Source organism: Tyto alba, unplaced genomic scaffold, assembly GCF_018691265.1.
Source record: "Tyto alba isolate M040663 unplaced genomic scaffold, T.alba_DEE_v4.0 Super-Scaffold_16, whole genome shotgun sequence".
NCBI lineage: Eukaryota > Metazoa > Chordata > Aves > Strigiformes > Tytonidae > Tyto > Tyto alba.
The window spans coordinates 19,505,411-19,527,496 of record NW_024881278.1 but is presented as its reverse complement, the minus strand read 5'-3'; the positions used below and the strand labels follow the sequence as shown (position 1 = coordinate 19,527,496).

Here is a 22,086-nt window from a genome sequence, read left to right as displayed (position 1 = left end):
TACAAGGAGCAGTAAGCCCTCTGCAAGCTTCTGTTCTGTGATGCAGGCACAAGCCACAATGAGGAACAAATATCTTTGCCCTCCACAGAGTATCTGAGGAAGGTGTAGATAGGTGTGGTATTGTGCTGCTCCTTCCAGTTAACTGCCAGCTGACCAGTGGGACCTACGACTGAAGCAGAACTGATGTTAAGGTATGTTCTGGGGGCTTTGAGAAATTACAGCTCAGAAGCTGCTCTGTGAAGATGGAGACACATTCAGTGACTGCAGATTTAATGGGTAATCAATTGCAATAAGAGAGTGTGATAGAAGCAGTCATGTGGGAACGATGCAACCAAATAACAGTGATGGGGGGTGTGGAAAATAATACTGTTCCAACACACCACGTTATTAAGGAACCCTGATGGGGCTGTAAAGAAGAATGGGCTCATATCATTTCCAGACAATAGACTGCAGAAGGCATTTGAACATCTGCTTCTCTCCTGCACAAAGGGAGAATGTGACAGATACGGTGCTACGGTCAGCATGTGGTAGAAGTGCTTTTGCCATTGAAACAAACTGGTTTTGAGAAGATTCATGAGAGCAGTAGCTGCTTTGCTGGTTTGTCTCCTTTTACTCTTGTTGGTGTCTTTCACTTCTCTCTTGGCTTCACTGGGAAGAATGAAACTGCCAGGAGCCTTAGAAAAACTTGGGAGAGAGATATTTATGGAAACTGTGCATGTACAGGGGCCTGGGGAGGGAGAAGCTTGTGGAAAGCATGATGGAGGATCTCACTAATGCAAATTTTAAGTCTGGTGAAGGTAATGGTCAACCTCTCCTCCAAAGCATGGTCATCTCTGAAGTGACTCCAGTGTGATGGGTGCCAGCTGGTGAGATTCTCCAGTTCTGGGCATGCTAAAAGGTTTGAAGCTTTTGGTAACTGGTATGTGAAATCAGCTGCCCCAGAGAAAAGTCTGGGAGCAAAAGGAATTCGTAGTTCCCACAAGATGTCTGCAGATACTGCCATTTTAAACAGGAAGCATCCTAAAGAGGCAAAATCAACTCCTCTACAGGCCCTCTCTTACTGCAGAAAGCAAGAGAGTTCATCCTGAAGACATTGAAAGAAATTTGAGTCAATTAACAAGGAAATATCACCATCTGCCAAGGAGTAGATCTCGAGAGAGGAGCGTGCAGCCTGTTCCTGTTGGCTACATTTGTTAGAGGCAGAAGTGTTCTCTGTGGTTGGGAATAGAGGTCTGCCTGCAGACTTTGGATAGCGGTGCAAATGCTGCAGAGGGAAGCAGTGTGCTGCTTATTTTTGACTGTAGCAGTCTCCCTCGAGTTACTGGAAGAGATGGGCTGCACCTGTCATCACTGGGGTCTGTGGAGAAGGGTGGCTTTGGGTTCCTGGCTATCTGTGATATGAGATTGTAAAGTACTGTACTAGCCATAGGAGTGGAATCTTTTCAGTCAAGTGGAAAGATTTAAAGAAAATCCCAGAAACAAACCCTGATCAGACAGTTTAAATGCTTGATGCGGGTTTTTAATTCTTTTGTGCCTTCCTGACAGTGGGACTGAGCACACCCTCAGCAAGTTTGTCGACAACACCCAGCTGTGTGGTGGGTGACACGCTGGAGGGCAGGGATGCCATCCAGAGGGACCTGGGCAGGCTGGAGAGGTGGGTCCGTGCAAACCTCGTGAAATTCAACAAGGCCAAGTGCAAGGTCCTGCACAGGGGTCGGGGCAATCCCAAGCACAAATACAGGCTGGGGGATGAATGGATTGAGAGCAACCTTCTGGAGAAGGACTTCGGGGTATCAGTGGATGAAAAACTGACTGTGAGCCAGCAATGTGCGCTCACAGCCCAGAGAGCCAACCTTGTCCTGGGCTGCATCAAGAGAAGCGTGGCCAGCAGGTCGAGGGAGGGGATTCTGCCCCTCTACTCTGCTCTTGTGAGACCCCCCTGCAGTGCTGTGTCCAGCTGTGGGGCCCCCAACATCAGAAGTACATGGACCTGCTCGAGTGGGTCCAGAGGAGACCACAAAGATGACAGCGGGGCTGGAGCACCTCCCTTGTGAGGCCAGGCTGAGAGAGTTGGGGTTGTTCAGCCTGGAGGAGAGAAGGCTCCGGGGAGGCCTTATAGCGGCCTCCCAGTGCTTAAAGGGGGTACAGGGAAAGCTGGGGAGGGACTCTTTGTCAGGGGTTGTAGTGATAGGATGAGGGGTAACGGTTTTAAACTGAAAGAGATTTAGATTAGCTATAAGGAAGAAATTCTTCCCTGTGAGGGTGGTGAGACACTGGCCCAGGTTTCCCAGAGCAGGTGTGGCTGCTCCCTCCCTGGAAGGGTTCAAGGCCAGGTTGGATGGGGCTTTGAGCAACCTGGTCTGGTGGAAGGTGTCCCTGCCCAGGGCAGGGGGGGTTGGGTCCCTTTCAACCCAAACCATTCTATGATTCAATGATGGTGAGAGACAAAATGGGAGCTTGAGTGGAGGAAAGATGAGGCGTAGCCTAACTTGAAAGCACTTAATAGCTTTAGTGTAGGGGAGGAAAAAAAACCCAACAACAAAAAACAACAAAACAACAAACTAAAAATCTTAATTTCTCTATATGCTGAAGGGCCTGGTTAGACGAGTTCATAGTTTGTTGCTTTCATATAAGCTGCTCTCATGGACACTTCTGCCCATGTGTCATTTTCAAATGAACTGGATATTCCATCATTTGTCCTAGATCCCTTGGAGAACTGACAAGCAACTTCCAAACCATTAAGACTTCTGTTAGAGAGTGTGGGCAGAATGGGTGCTCTTGTTGGAAGCTGGGGAAGGCAAAGATATCAACCTTTAAGAAAAATAAGGGAAAAGATAAGCCTAGGAGCTTTTTGAGTTTACCTGCCGTTTCAGGGTAAGTGACAGGCAATGTGAATTTAGTTTTTCACAGTATATTTATGATAATTTTTCCTTCTATGAGAGTATAAGAGCTTTTGTCAATCAGGGAGAATTTGTGTAGGTGATAATTCTTTGCTTTAATATGTCTTTTGGCAGCTTCCAGATAAGGCAGGAACCTAGAGTCTAAATAAAACTATTTAACATAAGGATTTAATCTGGTGAAAAGCAGTGCTGAGAAAGTGATATTTAACCAATAGCTTGCTCTTGCCTAGCAGAGTCTGTCAGTTGAGGTGTGCAATCCCTGTCCCAGGTCAATGTTTTTTCATTAATGGTATGGATAAGACTAAGGGTTTGCTCATAGATGTGCTCTGAAGTCCAAGCTGGACAAGGTGACAAGGCTTTGCAAGGTGGAATTGGGATTCAGAGTTATCTTGAAGGGTAAGACAGAGCTGGGATGGAACAAACAGGAGGTAATTTACTAAGGGCAAATGCAGAGGAGGGTTTTGGGAATAGCCAGCTGTGGGAATACACAGTGAAGAACAAAAGGCTAGTTTTGTGAAGGAGCTGATCTACGAAAAAAAACTGAAACAAAACCAACCAAAAAAAAAACCCCAAACATTTGGTGTGGATAAACAGAGAAAAAGTCAACAGCGCACTGGGTTGGCTGCAAAAATATACTGAAAGTTGTATTCAGAAGGAAATTGGTCTGCTTGTGTTGTGGTGTGATGGGTGTAGCTGAAGGACTGTGAGATATGAGTCAGCTGAAGAGAATACAAAGGAAACCAACAAACATTGCTCAAGGTTTAGAAGACATGACTGAAGGGGGAAGCTTTGGGGTGAGAGAGGGAGGGATTTAAAAAAAAAAAATTAAGGAAAATAAATCTGTGTCTGTTTCCTCATGTTTACAGTGGAGAGGGTAGATTACAGCCAGTTGCGTATACAAATGTCGCTTGCAAGAGCAGAGATAATAAATGGTCTCCATGCCTGCTGTGGATAGCAAAACCAGCTTCTGATTTAAATTGCAAAAAAGGAGAGATTTAGTTTAAACATTAGGTGACCTTCTTAGATGCAAGGTTAAGTATAGGATAGATTAACTGGTGGATTCCCAAGCCTTTGAGAAACCAGTTAAAAGTAGGCTGGAAAATTGTCAGTAAGGAGTGATTTAGGTTTGGCTTATGCTACCTGGGACAGAGTGATGGCTTGGGCATTCTCCAAAGGCTCCGCTTCCAACACAAACACAGGGCTTAAGGCCATGCTTTGCCTCAAACTTGCTAAAAGCGTAATAAAAACTCTCAGTGGCAATGGAACTGGGTCATCCACATAAACTCTGTGGTCTGTGCTATAGACAGAGGAAAAGCAAACTGTTTGCAGAGTATTCCCCAGGACTCTGGGATGGATGTGTGTGAGGGCACGTAGGTGCAGATGGACGCCTGTTTGCTTATCACTGATGATGCCTCCTGACCCACGCTCCCCTTGCATGGATCCTCATCGCGGTCACGGTCTGGAGGCTCTGGCTGGCTCTGAGCTGCCAGGTCCTGGGTGGCCACTGAGCACCTGCTGCAGCTCCTGGACCCGGGTGCTTTGGGCAGGAGGTGGGACAGGAGAGCTTCCCAGGGTCCCTTCCGAGCCCAGCTATCCAATGATGCTGTGTGAAGGGAAGGGAGGGCTGCCGCTTGCCTCAGAAGGGACAGCTGCAGTGCTCCGTGCACCAGCAGGCACCATGTTTTTAAGCAAAATGCCTTTCCTCAATAACCAAATCATGTCCTGGAGAGCTGTGCTTCAGAACCAACATGCATGTGGCTTGCAAACAGAGCACATGCTAAATACAACTTAGTATTTAAATAGTGTGAGTGTTGCTGTGACAGATAAGTTGGTAATAATTTGACTGCTCATTTAGGCTTTGAAGAGTCCCTCGCTGGCTGTGGAGCCATTAATGTTATCTCCATGCTGACAACACCTTGAAATCATGACAGTGGTGAGCTTATAAAAGCAGGTGTTAGGAGACCTGATGCTGCATGTGGTGCCGTGGCAGGCCCAGCTCAGTTATGTGTTTGCCTGCTGGCAGCAGGGTCAGTGTAGGTGTAGACCTGAGGAGGAGACGCTGGCCCTGTCCCTTGGACCATGTTAACCAGGCATACACCACGCTAAATGGCTTGAAGCTAAATAGCTTTATAACTTGAGCTTTTTCTTGCTTCTGATGCACATTCATAATCAGCTGTGACTTTTTTTAACTCCCCTGGAGTTAGGAGAAAGGAAATTCAACGGCCCATCTTGTTCATGCAGACCTCCCATGCATCGTCCCCGTGTAATACTTCTCTGGACGGAGATGGGGCTCTGCAGCAGCTACTGCTGCAGCCGGCACGTAGGAGCCACTGTGGGGGATGAAGGGGCCCCATTGTGTGCCCTCGCCGGAGCTGCCCTGTGCTTCCAGCAGTGGGCTTTCTGTGACTGATTGTGAGCGTGCAGGAGGCAGGCTAACTCTAATTTGTCTTCTGTACTGCAGGCAGAGTGTAAAGGGTGGTTGTTTACAAATGAAAAGATAATTTCTGAGTTGGATAAATGGGACACAGAGTGGCTGTGACAGGCTGTAATAGTGGTGGAAGCTGTATTGCCGTCTGCACTCAATACAAGGTTTAAAATGCATGAGGTGGGTGAATTAGAAAGTGAGAAAGACAGCCCAATGGTTTAATATGCATATTTTCATCATCTCTAATACAAATATTATAATCACTTAATGTCATGTTTCCTTAGAGTAGGGACCTGTTTACAAAGCTCTTCTAAAGGAAAGGATATGGATAGAGAAGACTTCAAAATAGAAGTTATCGTTTGGTTTGGCTCTTAGCTTTTTTTTTTTGTGTGCGTGTGTGATTGAATATGACTCTTGGCTGTTTTTTAATCTCCTTCCAGTATATTTATTTTTTTTAACTCTCCAGGATTTCAGGATCTGCCCGTGGAAGGGAACAGGATACCTAGTTGGTTGATGGTGCATTGTCAGTCTGGCATGACGGCTTTCTCTGCTGAGCTAAGATTAGGTTGCTTGTTTCTTGTCAGTGTTGTCCCTGTCACATAATTCCACTCCAGAGATAGAGTCCAGACTGTAACTAAACTTTGTGAATTTGCAAGATCCTGGTCATGCAGTTTCCTGCACTCCTGCAGGAAATCCCATGTTTCTTACCACTTTCCCAGTCCACAGGAGGTGGGGAGCAGCAGCAAGATGATGGTTCAGCTTGCAGTGGTGCGAAGTGTCTGTGTTAGTAGAGCTTTCTGCAGAGTAGGCTTTGGTAAAAAGGCATTAAATTCTTGCCTACACCTACAGTTATAGGCTCACAGAGTCATTTGTAGCTTTCTGGGAGCCATCATGTAACCATCCTCTCTCTGATGTTTTTTCCAGAGGAGAGCTGGGGTTATTTTAAAAGTAAGCTAAACTTGGTCCTGTTTTGGGAGCTTGCATGATTGTCAGCTTTTGTAGCTCAGCAGGGCTTTGTGTTACAATGTGAAGTGATGCTCATGGAATTGCTGGTAGAGGCAGAGGACTGCATTCCTCCAACATATCTTCAGAGGCTGGAAGGCACTGGGATGTCTTTTTTGTTTTGTTTTGTTTTCCCCTCCACTCCAGTCAACACAGGGCTCTGGCAAGTTGCTGAAGGGGAGAATCAAGTTCACCAGTGCTTGTTGAGATAGGAACGGGAGGCGCCTGGCTCTCGGTGTGTGAGAGCACCCTTTGTTTCCTGTCAACTGCTCCAACTGAAAGAACTGAAAACTTTTTTGTTTCTGTCCCAGGTTAATGGAGACGGCAAAAGAAATGACCAGGGAGTCCTTGCCTATCAAATGCCTTGAAGCAGTTATCCTGGGAATGTATCCTTTCACATGCCTGTGACTTTTTCCACTGTGACTCTGTTTAATATATTGCCCTTCGCAGATGGTGTTTGAGTTGGTTGCAGCCAAAGGTGAGTGTCAGCAGCTCAGGGAACTGCCAGGGTATTGATCTACAAACAAGCTGTCAAATTGCTGAGGCTTGTCACTAGGAGTTTGGATGCTGTGTGCCCAGTTCACAAGTGTCATGCTCTGGCCGTGGCGGCTTTGCCTGCTGCCCCGGTAATCTGCATAATGTCAGGATCTGACCCGAAGTGCCCAAATAAGTTCCTGTCTACACAGTCCCTGTTTTCTTTGTTAGTATTTCTCTGACAGTTATTGTCAGAGCTTCGTAACAGATGAGGAACACAGGTTTTGTTCTATGTTTGTCTAATGTTTACGTAGCAAAGTCATGTTAGTTTTTGTGTGTCAGCCCACAGCTGTGCTTTATGCAGAAACATATGTGTATTATAGTTAAACATTTAAGCTTTACCTTAACATAATGCTTGCTTCTTATTCAGTCTCAGAAAAAACCCCAAGAATATTTTCATTTAGAGACTGACTCACTTCTTGACCCTCTTGTGCTTTCACTGATAAATCAACCCGTATCATCCTAAAACACTAGAGGACGGCAAGGCAGGGTTACAGAAATAACTGTATGCTGGATACATCTTGCCACAACTGAGCAAGTTTGATTTAAAACAAAACAATAACTCGACCCAAAATAAATCCCGAAGCAAACCAGCCTCTAGCATCTTTCTGCAGCGTTTTGCAGGCTGCTGCTGCCCCCTCTCGTGGGCTAAGGTGCCGGCAGAGCCTGGCAGGCAGTGCCCGGTGATGGCTTATGAGAAGAGGTGGCTGCTGTGGCGTGGGAAGGGGGTGTGGGCTGAGGAAGTGTCTGGTGTGCGAGACTCGGTGCTGGCTGCGGTCCCCGCTGGGCTTGGGACGGGCTTCAGCCCCCGTCTGAACGGTGGCTCTGGCCAACGGGGCTTCCCCGGCAAATGGGAGCAGGGTCTGCTTGCAGCTGGAGGGGTGGGGGTCCTGGGGGCTTGATGTCAGCAAGAGATTCAAACTGATGCCCTCCAAGAAACGGAAGTGATGTCAGTGGAGCTGTTGTGCTTGCCCTTGTGTCCTGAACATTTGGGGAGCAAAGGGACGGGGGAAATAATCCCCAAGTGGAGTTGATGCTGCTCTGCAGTACTGGGAAGTGTCAGTGTAACTTCTGGTGCTATATTTCTAGCACTGAATTCACTGTTCCACATGCCACGTGAGCAGAGGGTGATTAGTGGAGTACAGATGACCATGATAACCTATAAGTGTTCTTGCTGACCTAAAAGTTTGGACCATTTCATTTTCATTTGGAAAGAGGTTTTTTTCTGCTTGCTTCAGACCTGACTTTTGATCATTTTGATTTTTTTTTTTTGTTTTTATTTGTGGTGAGGGAAGCAAAATAGTTGAAAACTATGGTTTATACTATTTGGTGTCATCTGTTGTTTCTTTGGACTCCTAAAATTTGGATGAATCTTTCTGTCTCCAGATGCTATTTTAAAAATAAAGTTTATGGAAAACTTTTTTTTTTCTTTTTAATTGAGAAGCCTTTGGCAGGGGAGGGTATGGGACCAGACCTGTCTTCCTATGACTTCTACTTGCTGTCTTGGAAGTCTCCTGTGTGAGAACAGGGACTGTCTACTGGGGTGGTGGTATAGTAACAGATGCATTAGAGTTTAAAAAGTCCATGCAATATAACATCTCAGTATTCTGCTTGTGGTGTGGGTACACAAAGAATGTAGCAGTGGTGAGTGGATGGGCCACCTGAACATGCTGGCACAAGGCCTGTGCCTGTGCAGAACCTCATGGTGCCATGCTGCCTATGCACCGTGTGGGTTTTTGGGAGGCATCTCAATAACAGCACGTGGGGAAGTGTGCTGATTTTTCTCAGGCAGGAGATTCTGATCTTCAGCGTTGCCCTCTGGATGAGGACATGTGAGGCCAGCAGCTGCAACTTGCTTTCCAAGATAAGAGATGCTCTTGCCCTCTCCTGAGTGTCAAACCAATGTCTTCACGTGTGCCTGAGCTGAGCATCCCTGTGTGTGTGTGTTAACCTCTGGTTCCCTTTTCTGTCTCTGGAAATAAAGTATTGCTTGTAGTTTGTGTGCTGGCAGGCTTTGCCATGTTGCTTGGATACCGAGAAGAGCACAGCCCACTACAGTGGACCCTTGGTGTGAGCCTTCATTCAAAGGCTGACTCGCAGAGAGCAGCTTAGCAAGATGTCATTTTAATTGAGCTTCTTGCTGGCTTGTGCAATTGCCTTTTACTATGTGACTTCTTATAAAATACTTCTGTAATCCCTCTTGGTGCAGAATTAACTTTTACATAATTGCCTTCGCACTAGATCTTGAAGCGTTTTTATAGGGCAGTGAGTTAAAATACTGAGCTACCCTGTCTGCACGCCCCAAGGGAGCAGCGGCTGTGAGACGACTGAAAGCTCATATAGATCTTCCAATCTTGTTTTGCAGCAGTCTGCACGGCTCTTCTCTGTGTAACTGTCCGAACTGGCTTCGTGTATCTCTGCTTACATGGTCTGCTCATCAGTGCCTAACTAGAGACATTCCTCCTGCTGTCTTCCCCAGGGCATTTCTCAGCTCAGTTGTTAACCAGCTGAGTAATGGTGTGTTTGGCCCATTCTTTCTGAGGGGGGATCCAAACCACTTGTGCTCAAGAATAGTAAACCAAGAAGTGCCAAGGGGATTTTATCCATGCTGTGTTCACTTTATTAAAATGGAGAGAGCAAAATATCAGAGGGGGAGAGGGAAGCAGCATGGTGCATCCATCCTCAGGGAGTCTTGCAGAGAGTATCAGTGTTGGGTGATCATAACTCACTCCCGTTGCCTTCAGTGTGCCTCCCCCAGATTGTGCGAGGTAATGGTCAGACCCATGCAGTATATTAGACCCCCCCATCTGATAATATGATTAGATGAGGAAGAGGAGAGCAGAAGTGCCTCAGGAGGGAGAAATTATTTAAAAGCTTCTGCACTATACCTTCTGTGCATTTAATCAGTGGACGTTGTTTATCACCACTGGAGACTTGGGCCCATCTTGCTCTTCCTGCATGGCAGGTACATCTCTGGGTTGGGAGCGAGTGTTTTCAGTAAGGAAGAGTTTCTTGCAGTCATTGCAGGATATTGATGTCCCTGCAGTGCCCCTCTGCCTTCTGTGTGCTTGTCCACAGCTTGACCCACTCGCTAACTGAAATATGGGCAAGGAGGGTCCTGCTGAATATCTACAGCCCTTCTGTTAGCTGGGAAGATCTGGGAGAGAGTTTTTAATTGCTTCCATCATCATGGTCTAATCTTAAGCTAGTCACCTCAGACTGCAGCCAGGCACTGGGGGACAGGCGCCTCAAAACGAGGGATGCTGGCCTGGCAGTCTCACTTTCAGAGGCTGAGCCAGCTACTTGAGCATTTCCTTTATGGGAACTGGAGCTCCCCAGGGAAACCTGGGCTCTCTGTGTAGATGACATCCAGATGTGGGCTTGGTAGCACTCTGCTTCACAGTAAGCAATCCCAAACCCAGGATCTCAGCACTGTTGGAGCCTGTGGGAAATGCTGTCTGACTGCAGGCCGTGGTTGGAAACTTTGAGTGTTTACTGCTGGTGGTCAGAGGCCCTCTGACATTGCAAGCAGTTGCTTGATTGCTTGGAAAAACTGAAGCCTTATCTAACAGTATTGAAGTGTGAGGTTTATTTTCCTCCTGCTCCACCTCCTCACTAGCGGCTTCAACATTGATAGTGTAAATAAAACTGCCTCTTCACTCCTCTCAGCCTGCTCTCATCCCCTCCAGCTTGCTCGTGCCCTGTGGCACAGCCTGCTGCGGTGGCTCCAGCGCCTGCTCACACTTCCCCAGCCCTTGGGAGCAGTAGGAGAGGAGGGGACCAGACACCCCATGGTTTTCTGTGCTCATTTCAACTAGACTTCAGCAAAAAAAACGCCCTTGCTGGGCTCTAAGACATGAATCACTGCAATGTCACCTTGTCTGAGTTAAATAAGGGAGAATTTCAAACTGGTAAAAGAACGAATTGATTAGCACAAGCAGTGCAATGAGCGCTTGTTTGCTCAATATTGGGCTCACCTGGCTGTCCCTTTTTTGTCTGGGGTTTGCAAGGCAGAGTGGGACTTGCAGCAGAGACACCAGAAGATGTCAGGCGTGATGCTGGGTCTTCCTGCAGCTGGAGCAGAAGCACTTGGGAGTCTGGGCACCGGGACAGCTGGGTGCTTAAACCTGCTTGGGCATCAGCATTGGTGGGCTGCTCTGGTCAAACAATTGATCCTGACACTTCTGTCAGAAACCTCAGCATGTCGTGGTTGGTTTCAGGTGCTGCATGCTCCCCACAGGGCTTTGGTGTGCTGTCTTACATTTGGGCTTTTTTCCTTCAGGGCTCTAAGGAGGAGGGTCTCCCCATGTCCCCTGCCCCTGGGGGTGTCTGTGGGCCGGGGTCGCTGTTGGTGCTGCGGGGGGGGGGGCACGGTGCGGAGATGGTGGTCGTCTCCTCGCCTCCCACTAGTCCACCCCTTGCACGGTTGCTGCCTGTCAGCTTGGCAAAGGCACCAGGTTTTTTTCCCCAAGCTAAACTGCTACCGAAGCTGGTTTAGGCGCAGGTGGGCTGAGGTCCTCACAGTGGGTCCCCTCACCTCCCACACAGCTGGCTGTGGTTCCTAGCAGCGATAGGAAAATTGCTGGTAGCAAGTAGCTCAAGCTCACCTAGCCATGGGCAGCTAGCTGCTGTCTGGTGGGTGCTGTCAGCTGCTAAGACTTATTTTCAGAAATGTTCAAAGTCTGGGGCCATAGTACTGGCACATGGAAAGATCTTGCTCTGATTATTTATTTCTAAGGAAGAAAAAAAGTCAAGAAAGAACATTTTTTTCTAGAAGTTGCTGCTGGCAAATAAACAAGGTAAAGGGCTTCGTCGCACTTCTGGCTGGGAACTGCTCTGTGCTCTGCAGTGGGGGCACCAGTGTAGGGAAGGGTCTGTACTGGAGGGGGAGATGCTGGGACTTTTGTGAGAGCTTTTTGATACTAGAGCTCACCAAAAGGTGGAGAAAAAACCCAACAACAACAAAAACCACAAAAAAAACCCCCAAACAAAACAAAACAAAAAACAAACAAAACCCAACAAATTAAGCCCCAAACCACATAAGGGAATTGGTTGAGTCATTGTGTGAGTACGCGGACTTAAAGAAAACCCATCCAGTTGTTTTCTGCTCCAGAGTTTTAAAACTAAGAGTTTGGCTCAGGTAACATCTCAACTAATTCTTCCCTTGTCATTTGAACTGACCAAGGTTGCTACTCCTCATTTGCCTCACTGCTCAAGAACATACAGGTGGTGGCCAGAGGGCAGGTTTTGTGTCTCAGGTCTTGCTTGTATTTGAGTCTGGGAACTGACTGTCTCTCAAGTGTCCAAGCTGGGTTGTGCATGTGCTTGGGTGGTGAAAGCAATGGGACTGTGGGCAGCACACCAACCTGTGGCTCAGAGGACGGTGTGCTTGTGTCGACTTGCAGATCCATAGGAGTTGCATGCTGACTTGGAGAATCTGGCCCTTTCTGCATGTTGTATGCTTTGGGCCCAATTCTTCACACACACTTTGACCCAAATTTGTCTCTTTCAAAATCAGCCTCCTGGGGGTAGAGAGGAGAATTCATCGGTTGCCTGATACATGCAGCCCTGGCCGGCAGGCATTAGTGTCTCTGTGGGGTGGAAGAAATTGAGGTTGAAGGACTAGTATGAGGCCGTGGAAGAGCTGAGAGTCAGGCTGGGCAGTGTTTGGGAATCTCTGAGGGATGGGGACATGCTGTATCAACTTATTCCCGTGGGACCCTGGCAGAGCTCCAGGTGTTGGCCTTGTGCCTTTTCTGGGTGTGGGGGAGGAGGGAGGGGTATTGGGGCAGGAGCTGGCCAGCCAGAAGATTAGTGTCCCTCTTGTGTGATCTCCAAGGAGATCAGCAGCCCTAAGAGCTGTTTTTCTGCTGCTTTGATTTACATGAAGACCTGGGATCGGGGGGCCGCCGAGCTTTCGTCACAGCTGCTTCTGCCCTCTCCTGCTCTGCGCTGCTTCTCTATTGTGGCACATAATTTGCTCCCTTACTCTCCGTCCTGCAGTTGCAGTCCCAGCTCAAAAGTGTGATTACAGCTGCGGCATTGCTGTGTCGTTGCCTTTTGTTTGCCACAATACAGCTCTCCTTGGGCAGAGCAGAAAGGAAAAGAAATAATAATGATGCATGGATGGAGGGGAAGATCTGACGCGCTTTTCCAGCCCATTTGCTGTATATTTCATCTCGGGTGGGGACTCTCATTAACTAGGCACTCAGCAGAAGCAACCTGTACCTAAAGGTTAATTTCCGCAGCGGTTGTTGCTGGGTTATTTGATGGTGGGTAATTTCCATCCTCAAAAGATCCTTTTACTCCTACCTAGTATTTAATGAGATTAAATTGCAACTTCTCTGAGACCTCGTGGCAGAAGTGTGTATGTGTGGCAGGTGGCCACCAAAGCTTTGTGTGGACTTAATAGAAAGGCACTGGGGGAGCAGAGAGAAAACCCTTTCATAATGAGGGGGAAAAATAGTGGCAATGTTTGAAAGCTTCATAGGTGTTAATAAAAGATACTGCTTTTTCAGTTACACAGAATGATAAATACAATGGGCTTCTGCAAGAATCTGTCTGTAGGACACAAATTATTGTAGCATAACTTTGATGTACACAGGATGCTCCTTTTAAGGCGTGGAGCAAGGTGACCTTTTAAATGAGGTGACTGTGGGCTGAGTCTGCCAGTTGATATAACATCGCTGGGCCCCATTCTGACCTTGCAGTGTATTTATAACCTTTAATTCTACTGATGGTGTGGGGTGTTTCTTGGAGGAGCTAGTCCTAATGCAACAGCGATCCAGCGAGACCAGGGAAGGCAATAGAGCTCTTTTCTGTTCCGTGTCGGTGTAGCTGGCATCGGGGTGAGCTTTGCCAGTTGCTGCAGGTTGTTTGTGTTCGGTGTAGGTGGGGCAGAGGTGGGTGCACGAGCCGTGGCCGGGCGAGGGGTCATGTGTGCAGGAGGCAGATCTGCACTCTGCTTCGCACGCTCGTCCAGACTTGCTGCTGTACCGATCCTGAGGTGCTCCAGGAGCTGGGCTCATGGTGTTGTCTGTTCCTATACCTTCTAATATGTTTTCTTCAGACTGCTAAAGCTGATGACACCTAGCACTGAACGCAGTTAAATACGTTTGACATTGAACCAAAAAGCTTCCCTGTGGCTGTTCTGAAAGATCTTTGCCAGTGTGTTTTTCTTGCTTTTTATTTGTACAGAGGTTTAACTGCTTGCTCTTGACCTCAGATTCTGGGCAGTTCCTGGATCTCTTACTAGTTGATTTCTGTGTTCGCCTGGAGGGCAAAAGATTGAATATGTGGAATTCAACAAGCATCAGGTGGGTGAAATACCCCCTTGAGAAAATGCTTTAGAGAGAGATGAGAGCCGCTGGGTGCTTTTCCTGCATCCCTGTAGGGATGAGAGGTGAAATGTGGGGTGGGGGTCAGCATCCCGGATAGTCGCACTGGTGGTGAGGTGGGGTGTCAGGCTGGGCAGAACCAGAACTGAGCCCTAATTGTGTTTCTCAGTATTGGTTCAAAGGCTTTTTGTGGTCTCAGTTTTCCAGCAGCTGTTGGGCAGCCGTGCTGTGCAGACAGGGGAGGAAGGCCGCCTGCACTATACTACTCCAGGGCATCTCAGCTATGCAGTGGCTCTTCTTTCGCTGCAGTCAAAGACCTCCTGTTTGGGCATGGGGTACGGGGAAGGAGGGCATGCTGGAGATTCCCAGAGCAGGACCCTGGTCTGAGCCAGTTCTTGCCGATCCCACTCCTCCGTTCTTCAGGCTGCCCCGGCGCTATCCCGGCAGTGCTGCCCCTTTGGCCAGCGCGCTTCACAGCAGAACCGCCCTGCCCGACTGCCTCGGCCATGTCTGCCTCCGAGGATGGCTCCAGGGTTACAGCAGGCGTCTCTGGCTGGAGTAACCCCAGGCTGGAGCGTCTTACTGCGCCAGCCTTTTCTGGTCATCCCTCCTCCATTCCCCAGGCGTGGGTGGGGGTCTCGGCTGCAGTGGGGAAGGGCGCCTGCTGTCCCAGGGGCCGGGTGTCAGCACGTGGAGCCAGGGTGGGTTTCAGCTGCCCGGGGATTAGCAGCAGGGAGCGGCGTGCCGCGTAGGTGCTGACGCAAACCCGCATGCATGAGGGAATCTTAGTCTCTCCTCCTCTTGGCACAGGCCAGCAGCCTCCCGAGAAGATGACCGGGGACCTGCGCGTAGTTCCCCTCTGAGATCACCTACTACGCTGTTACGGAGCTTGGCCCTGGTCTTTGCACGTGATGCATTTGAAGTGTCAAGTCAGTGATTCAGGGAATATGTTTTGCTCTTTAAAAGTGTTTGTTCCTGACCATGTCTCTGCTTATTTAATTAATTATCCGCCTGGGAGCTTGACTTTGTTCATCTCAGCAATGCTCTACAAGAGTAACATGCAAAAGCACTCTTGTATGAGGAGTGGCCATGCCGATGGCCAGTCTACAGATGGAAAGGCAGACTGTCACCCTGGAGAGGAATAAATTCAGATTTTTTGTACTGTTTGAAGATGTGGGAAAATGAAGATCAGTAATCTGAGTCGTACCAAGCTCCAGCATGAAGTGGAGGGAAACACTATTCCCTTTTGGGAGCATGGGAATTCCATGTTGGTATCAAATGGAGGTGTTCCCACAGATCTGGGGAGAGTGGTCTCTCTTCTGACATGCTGACCCGAACACTGTTGAGTTTCTTTTCCTTCTCCCCAAGTGTGGTTAAGAGTCAGGCCCTTCCCTGCCTGAACTATTGCATCTTATTCTCCAAGCAGTGAAATGGGCTTTGGCAGCATTGACTGTTTCTGGGGCACAGTGAGAATAAATTTGTGTTTTCAAGAAAGCACTTGCCCTGACAGTTAAAAAAAAACCTACTAAAGATGTCTTCCAGTTGTAATTGTGCGTGCTCCCTTCCTAGCGCCATTGTTGCCTTGACACAGTGCACACCAGCTACTTAACGAACGGGCAGCCCTCTGTGGAACGATTCCCCATCAGCTTTAAAACCCACTTCTCAGGGAACTATTTTCATCATGTGGTGCTTGGGATTTACTGCAACGGCCGGTACGGCTCGCTGGGCATGAGCAGACGATCAGATCTGATGGACAAACCTCTAACTTACCGAACTCTGAGCGACCTCATCTTTGAATTTGAAGACTCCTATAAAAAGTACTTGCATTCAGTCAAAAAAGTAAAAATTGGATTATATGTCCCGCACGAGCCGCACAGCTTTCAGCCCATTGAGTGGAAACAGCTGGTCCTCAATGTATCCAAAATGATGCGCACAGAAGTCAGGAAGGAGCTGGAGAAGTTTGCCAGGGATATGAGGATGAAGGTAGGTCCGCGCGCCTGGGTGGTGGACCTTGTCCCATCCTGCAGAGATTGGTCTTGCTCTATGTCAGCAGACTGACCCTGGCCTGAGATTAAGGTGGTATTGGGTGGGCTGAGGGTGTCCTTACATCCGTCTCGATGATTCTCCCACAGGGTTTGGTGTATTTTCAAGCCCTTATAGCTGTTTTTTTAAGTTCAAAGATCTCCCCTTCAGCCTGGGAAACACTTGAACCCATACTCATCCCTGGCCATCAAGGGGCCATTGCCCAGTTTGCTTTTCTGACCGACTGTGGAAGAAGGTGGCTGGGTGGAACCAGCAGGGCTGGGGCTGGTGGGGTGGGTGGCCTCTGTTCTTTGCACCGTGGCAAGGGGGCCCATGAGACAGCCATGTCAGTGGTTGCTTCTCCTTGCAGGGCATGCCAGTGGGCTTGCCCCGCGCCGCCTTATATCCACCACCCTCAGCTAAATCACAAAGTAGGTTACACGGGAAGGGCGAGGAAAGCGAGTCCCTGCCAGGCTGGTGCTGCCTTGCTGGTTGGTCGGGCTGATGAGCCTGGAGGGAAACGACACGGCGACAGAGCAGGCTGCCAAGGGGCTGGAGGGTTTGGCTGCCCTTGGGGATGAGGGGTGTCCCTGACCGTGCCTCTGGGGCTGGCGTGGGCAAGGAGGAGCTGGTCGTGGTCACGGTGGAAGGGGATTTGGTGCCTTTCCAGCCTGCCGCTGGCAGCGGGAACAGAGCAGGTGTGTTGCTAAGATTGGGCCTGGCTCTCGGGGAGAGGCATGCGCCATCGCATCCAAGTTATTCTGGGTTCCTGTCCTCTGCCCTGCTGAGGAATGGCTCCTACGTAGCAGCCGTGTGCATTTTTGGCTGAAGCACTTGTCCCCTCGCCCTGACCTTGGAGTGAGTGTCACCAGAGGCATTGTAGCCCCTATGTCCTGCTGCCACCTCTCCTGCCCTGCCAAGGAGTTTTGAGGGCCAGCTTGTACCACACTGTCACCTTAAGCACATGTGCTTGATTCCAGATGTAAGGAAGTCGGTTTTCCCCTTCTCTATTCATGTGCTTTTAATACCATCTAGAGAGCAAACAGCTGAAGCAGCCTCTAGTTGAAGAAGTCCATATGGGTGGATGAATTACTGAACTTGGTACTTGCTTTTGATAGAGGGAGCAGCTCTGTGTGTGGGCTGAGCTGTGACATTTGGTCCAGTCCTTCTAAGTGCCTCAGAGCCAGGACCACAGCCCTGAACCCTTGAAGGCTAAAGGCCCTGCCTCTGGCTCTTCCCTTGAGTTAATGCAGAATTTGAGCCACTTAATTCAGAGGGCTCCCATTGTGAGGGGGCTGACTTTGGAGGATCAGGTCTTAAAAATAGGCTGGAGTGTGAGTGTCGTACTGATGGCTTTCTGAGGAGGGCCTGGGGGACGTGGGCAAGTTCGAGACCTACTGAAAAGTCCCACTGTCACAGTGTTCAAATGCCAGCCTGAGCAATGATTGCTTCTGTGGGGAGGAAGATTTGGCTGTATGAGTTTCCTTCAGCTGAGGCTCAAAGCTGCTTTTCTTATCCCTTGCTGTTGCCAGCTCTGAAGAAAGCTGTGAATGAGACCTTTTTTTTTTTTTCAGTGTTTAGATGGGAACTGAATTGGTGACACCAATTTTTGCTGGGGGCCCCTGAACAGCTATCACATGATAACAGCTTTGGGCTCCTCTCAACCTGGGCAGGGTTTGAATAGGCCCCAAGGGACTGACAGCTCTTTGTGTGCTGTCCCCGCTACTGTATGAGGCCCTTTATTAGTTTTGTTTTTTATTTTTGGTGAATCATTGCCTTTATTGAATGCCTTTTCCTTCCCTCCCCCATCTCTTGCAGATTCTGAAACCCTCAAGTGCTCACTCTCCAATGAAAGAGAGATCACGGGGTAAGTCGTTGTCCCCTCGCCGAAGGCAAGCCAGCCCTCAGAGACGGGTGTGCAGAAGAGACAAATCGTGAGTATTCCTGCTGCCATCCCTGACGAGTCAGAAATGGAGGGGGATGACATATTGTTTTGCTGTACAAAACATGTATGCGTTCATTGCCATATGTAGAAAAACTGCACCAGGTATCTTGGTTACCAGAGAGGCTCCAGAAGCTGCCGGTACTGCTGGTGTCCTGGCACTGCTGTGCTTACTGCTGCCCGATGGCCCCTCTGGGCAGCGTCCTCGGAGGCCCCGATGGCCTTTGCTTCTTTTAATTCTATGAGCTGTTGGATGACTGTGAAAGGGCAAGTGTGGGTTTTGTCTTTTGTTTTTTTTCAGTCTTTACGCAGTTCACTTTCTGGAGAAGGGAACCCAGCCTGGTGTGCAGGGGACCTGTACAGCAGGGAAAGTAGTTTGATCACATTGAAGGGTGTTCAGGCATCAGTATTAAAAATGGGAGGATTTAATCTGCTGTTGGTGGTGGGGTGCCCTGCTGTCATGGTCACGAAGACAGAAACTGCATTCTCTGTGATGAGCCTTTGTGTGGAGCTGTTGTGATGAGACCGCTTTTCGCTGAGGGCTGTCCGACTTAGAGGGATGGTGAAAAAGTAAATTTTTTTCTCTTCTTGCCAAAGCAGAAACATCACTTGCATTGTATTCTTTGATTTTAATCAGCTTAAAAAACCCAGACTACTTCTCTCGTGTTGTAGCTAATTGTTTTTTGGTTTTTTTTAACTGTGTGTGGGAGGATGGACTAATTGCATGTGATACCTCTAAATGGATAAAACTGAGCTTCCAGATCACAGGCCTTTTACAGCCACTGGCAATTCAGAATCCCATACCTTAGATGTGGAAGAGTTGAGTTTTAGCTGTACTACTTCATGCCAGGAAGCTGACAACTGTGAAAGCCTATATGTAACCTAGACTAGTCACTTATTTATGATCATCGCTTTTTAAATAGGCTCCCAGACTACTGTCTCAGCACTTATTTATTTATTTTAAAGCAGCTAACAAAGACATTAGGCTAACCTTCTAAAGATAACTTCAAGATACTTTAGCAGCAGATGATTTCACATCAGGCTTTTATTTTTACATGTGAATTCACAGTCAGTCTATGATGCTGTACTTCGGGCTTCGTCACTGAGAGCTCCTTGTTTAGTGCATGGATAATTATAGTTCTAATGGGTTCAGCTGCTCCAGGCTTCTTCAGCACCTAGATTTGCTTTGAGGGATGGTTTCTGATAGTGCTTCTGCAGTTGCTGGAATGGATGACGCATGTCTGGAGAGGAGTGAGTCTTGCTTGGTTTGGAGACTGTCCAGCTGGGCTGGTTTCCTGAGAGAGCTGCTGGGCACGTGGCTGCTCTGCAGCGGCCGATTCCTCTTTGGCAGCTTCGCTTTCCCAGGACAGAAAGACAGGGGAGGTACTGATGGCCTTGCAGTGGCTTCAGCACCTGTTACCTGCTCAGTAGTTCTGCTGTGTTGCTCTGTATTGACTGAATCATATATTATTCCAAAGTAAACCCTGGGTCACCATGATGCAAGATCCAGGACCCAGCTATAGCATGATGTGGGCACCAGGAGACCGAGAGCAGACTCCACGTATGAGACCTTAATCTCTGCTTTGGCAAAGGGTGTTGCAGCATCTCAGAGTGGGTGGGAGCTCTTGCAGCTCATGGTTTGTGGTTGCGTGACAGCCCTGCGGGTCCTGCACAGCCACCTTGCAAACCTGGCTGGTACGTTTGGAAGGAAAAGGGGAGTGAAGGAGATTTTGGCAGGTCAGGGGCCCTTGAGCAGGATCGAGAGGCTACTCTCTGTTAGAAGAGCGATGCCAGAGAGAACAGCTGGGTTCCTGATGTTAAAATGATATTTCTGTGCAGTGGTGCTGGTGGCTCGAAGGCTGGCTGTGCCTTTTGCCCCAGTGGGAGTGATGCTGCAAAGTAATCTGCTGCCGTAGGGAGTTCCCTTCTGGTGATAAAACCCTTTCATTTCCAAAGTGGAGATGTGCTGGTTTCTGCAAGGGGAGGTCTCTGAGACCTGACTGGGGAATGGCATGCCCTCATCAGGGTGACATGTACAGCGGTTGAAGTGGGGCAAGAAATACAAGAAAGGAAATGGGGTGTTTTCTTCTGCATGTTGATGGATCTCTGAGAACCTAGTTGCAGTGAGAGGCCTTTGTGCTACACACAGAAGAGGAAAGACCTTCAGGCTTGCTAGGCTTTAGGCTGACATCCTAGCTAAAGAATGGCCATGCTTATCAACACTGTGTTTTGTTTCTTTGTGGATCTCTTACTCACATGCTGTAATTACAGCTTTTTAGATCTTGCAGGGGAGGGGGAGAGAAATATTTTGCTCTAGCGTGAGCTGGCAGGGGCTGAATAACACATTTCGTTTGAGAGGCTTCACCTGCTGATGACAAGCTGTTATTACAGCCTGGGTTTTGTCAACAATAAAATTATATGGGCCTGCTGGGAGAAATCTCCTGGTGAAAAATCTGTGAACTGGAATATATTTGCTGTATTGTTTCTGAAGGACAAAGGCAGGAATGGTGCTTAAGGGCAGAATTGGATTTTACAGCCTCAACCCTTTAACTTCTCATCCTGATTCTTTACTAGTTTGTTAGGTAAATGCCAGTGGTGGCTGCTAGCAAGCCCACAATAGTGTCTTAGCCTGGAAATACAGCTACAAGGCAGATAGGGTACCCTGCCAGACATGAGTGGCAATGTGATAAGCAGTATGTGCCTGTCTGGGAGACTGGTGTGTAGTTAAATTGCGTCTCATTAACTGAGCTATGTAACAGTCTCTGTGCTCTTAGCCCACAGCTGGTGTGATCCTGCTAAGGGTGGCCAGCAGTCAGGGTGAATAAAGAAGATCTAGGGTGGTGTGAATCTTCCTGGTAAGTCTGAAGCTTTACTTGTCCATCCTCTAAAGTCCCATAGGAGGAGGCTGCAGAAAATTGCAAGCCACCGTGCTGGAACGGGCAATGCAGTGTTTCATCCTCAACAGAAGTGCTTGGAGCTGGAGGGCTTTGGGAGAATTGATATGAGTTTGGAAGGGAGTGTTGTGCAGCAGCCTGAAGCAATCTGTGCTCTTAAGTGTCAGTTTACCAGATCCATTTCCTTTTAATTTCATTATTGAGGTTTAACACCACTGACCTTGTGTGCTTCTGGCCTAATTTAGCTGTTGAAAGGAAAATTCTCTTAGTCCGTTATTTTAGGATGTGCAAGGGGGCAGGATTATATTAGGATATGCAAAATCAGGCAGATCCAATGTAGGTAACTCACGAATACTGTGTACCCAGCAGCTAGGCACAGCTCCTTCACCCGCTCATCGTCACGGCGCTTCAGATGGGAGGTGCGGTCCGATGGGCCAGTACAGCACAGGTCCCTCGCTTCAGAGGGCATGTTTGGCTCCAGGTCATTTGCCAGCCAAGAAGAAGAGGGGCTGCGGTGCTTCTGCTCCAGCAAAACCTTGCCTTTTCCTAAAACCTTAGAGACAACAGTCTGTTTGTAGCTACAGGCTAAAGAATTGTCATGGAGTGGAAATGGGCGTGTCGCCATGGGTGTGCTGTGACTCCCCATCTCTCTTGGATAATCAGGGAAGGTCGAACCGTCCAGGCGTGCTTTGATTAAAACCATATTCTGGCTTTAAATAAAGGGAGAGAGGGAGAAAAGGGTGGGAAAGGAAGAGGGATCCCTAAATTAGAGGGAGGGAGGGAGGAAGGATGCTTGAAATTTCATACAGTGCATCTCTTGCTGGTCTCCAACTCCTACACAAGCTCTGAGGGATGCAGCTTGTTTTCTGGCTAGTCAAATCCCATCTGCTCCAAAGGAGTAAAGTGGAAAAATCCAAACTATGTTACAGTGATTTCTTCAGGTGTGATCTCTTCCTGCAAGTGATAAGAGACCAGTGAAGACGCCTTCACTTCTGTGAAGTATTTACAAACTGAGACAAATGCGAGGCTG

General features: G+C 48.4%; 1 protein-coding gene across 2 annotated transcripts in view; it reads left to right on the top strand.

Moving 5' to 3' along the window:
• Nucleotides 1–22,086, top strand: part of VASH2 (vasohibin 2) — a 36,660-nt gene that overhangs the window by 10,875 nt on the left and 3,699 nt on the right. For both annotated transcript variants that reach the window (XM_032989379.2, XM_042789736.1), the window contains exons 4-6: nucleotides 6,639–6,713; nucleotides 15,800–16,181; nucleotides 18,039–18,154. In XM_032989379.2, coding sequence (XP_032845270.2) covers nucleotides 6,639–6,713; nucleotides 15,800–16,181; nucleotides 18,039–18,154 — 573 coding nt within the window. The remainder of the gene's footprint in view (nucleotides 1–6,638; nucleotides 6,714–15,799; nucleotides 16,182–18,038; nucleotides 18,155–22,086) is intronic.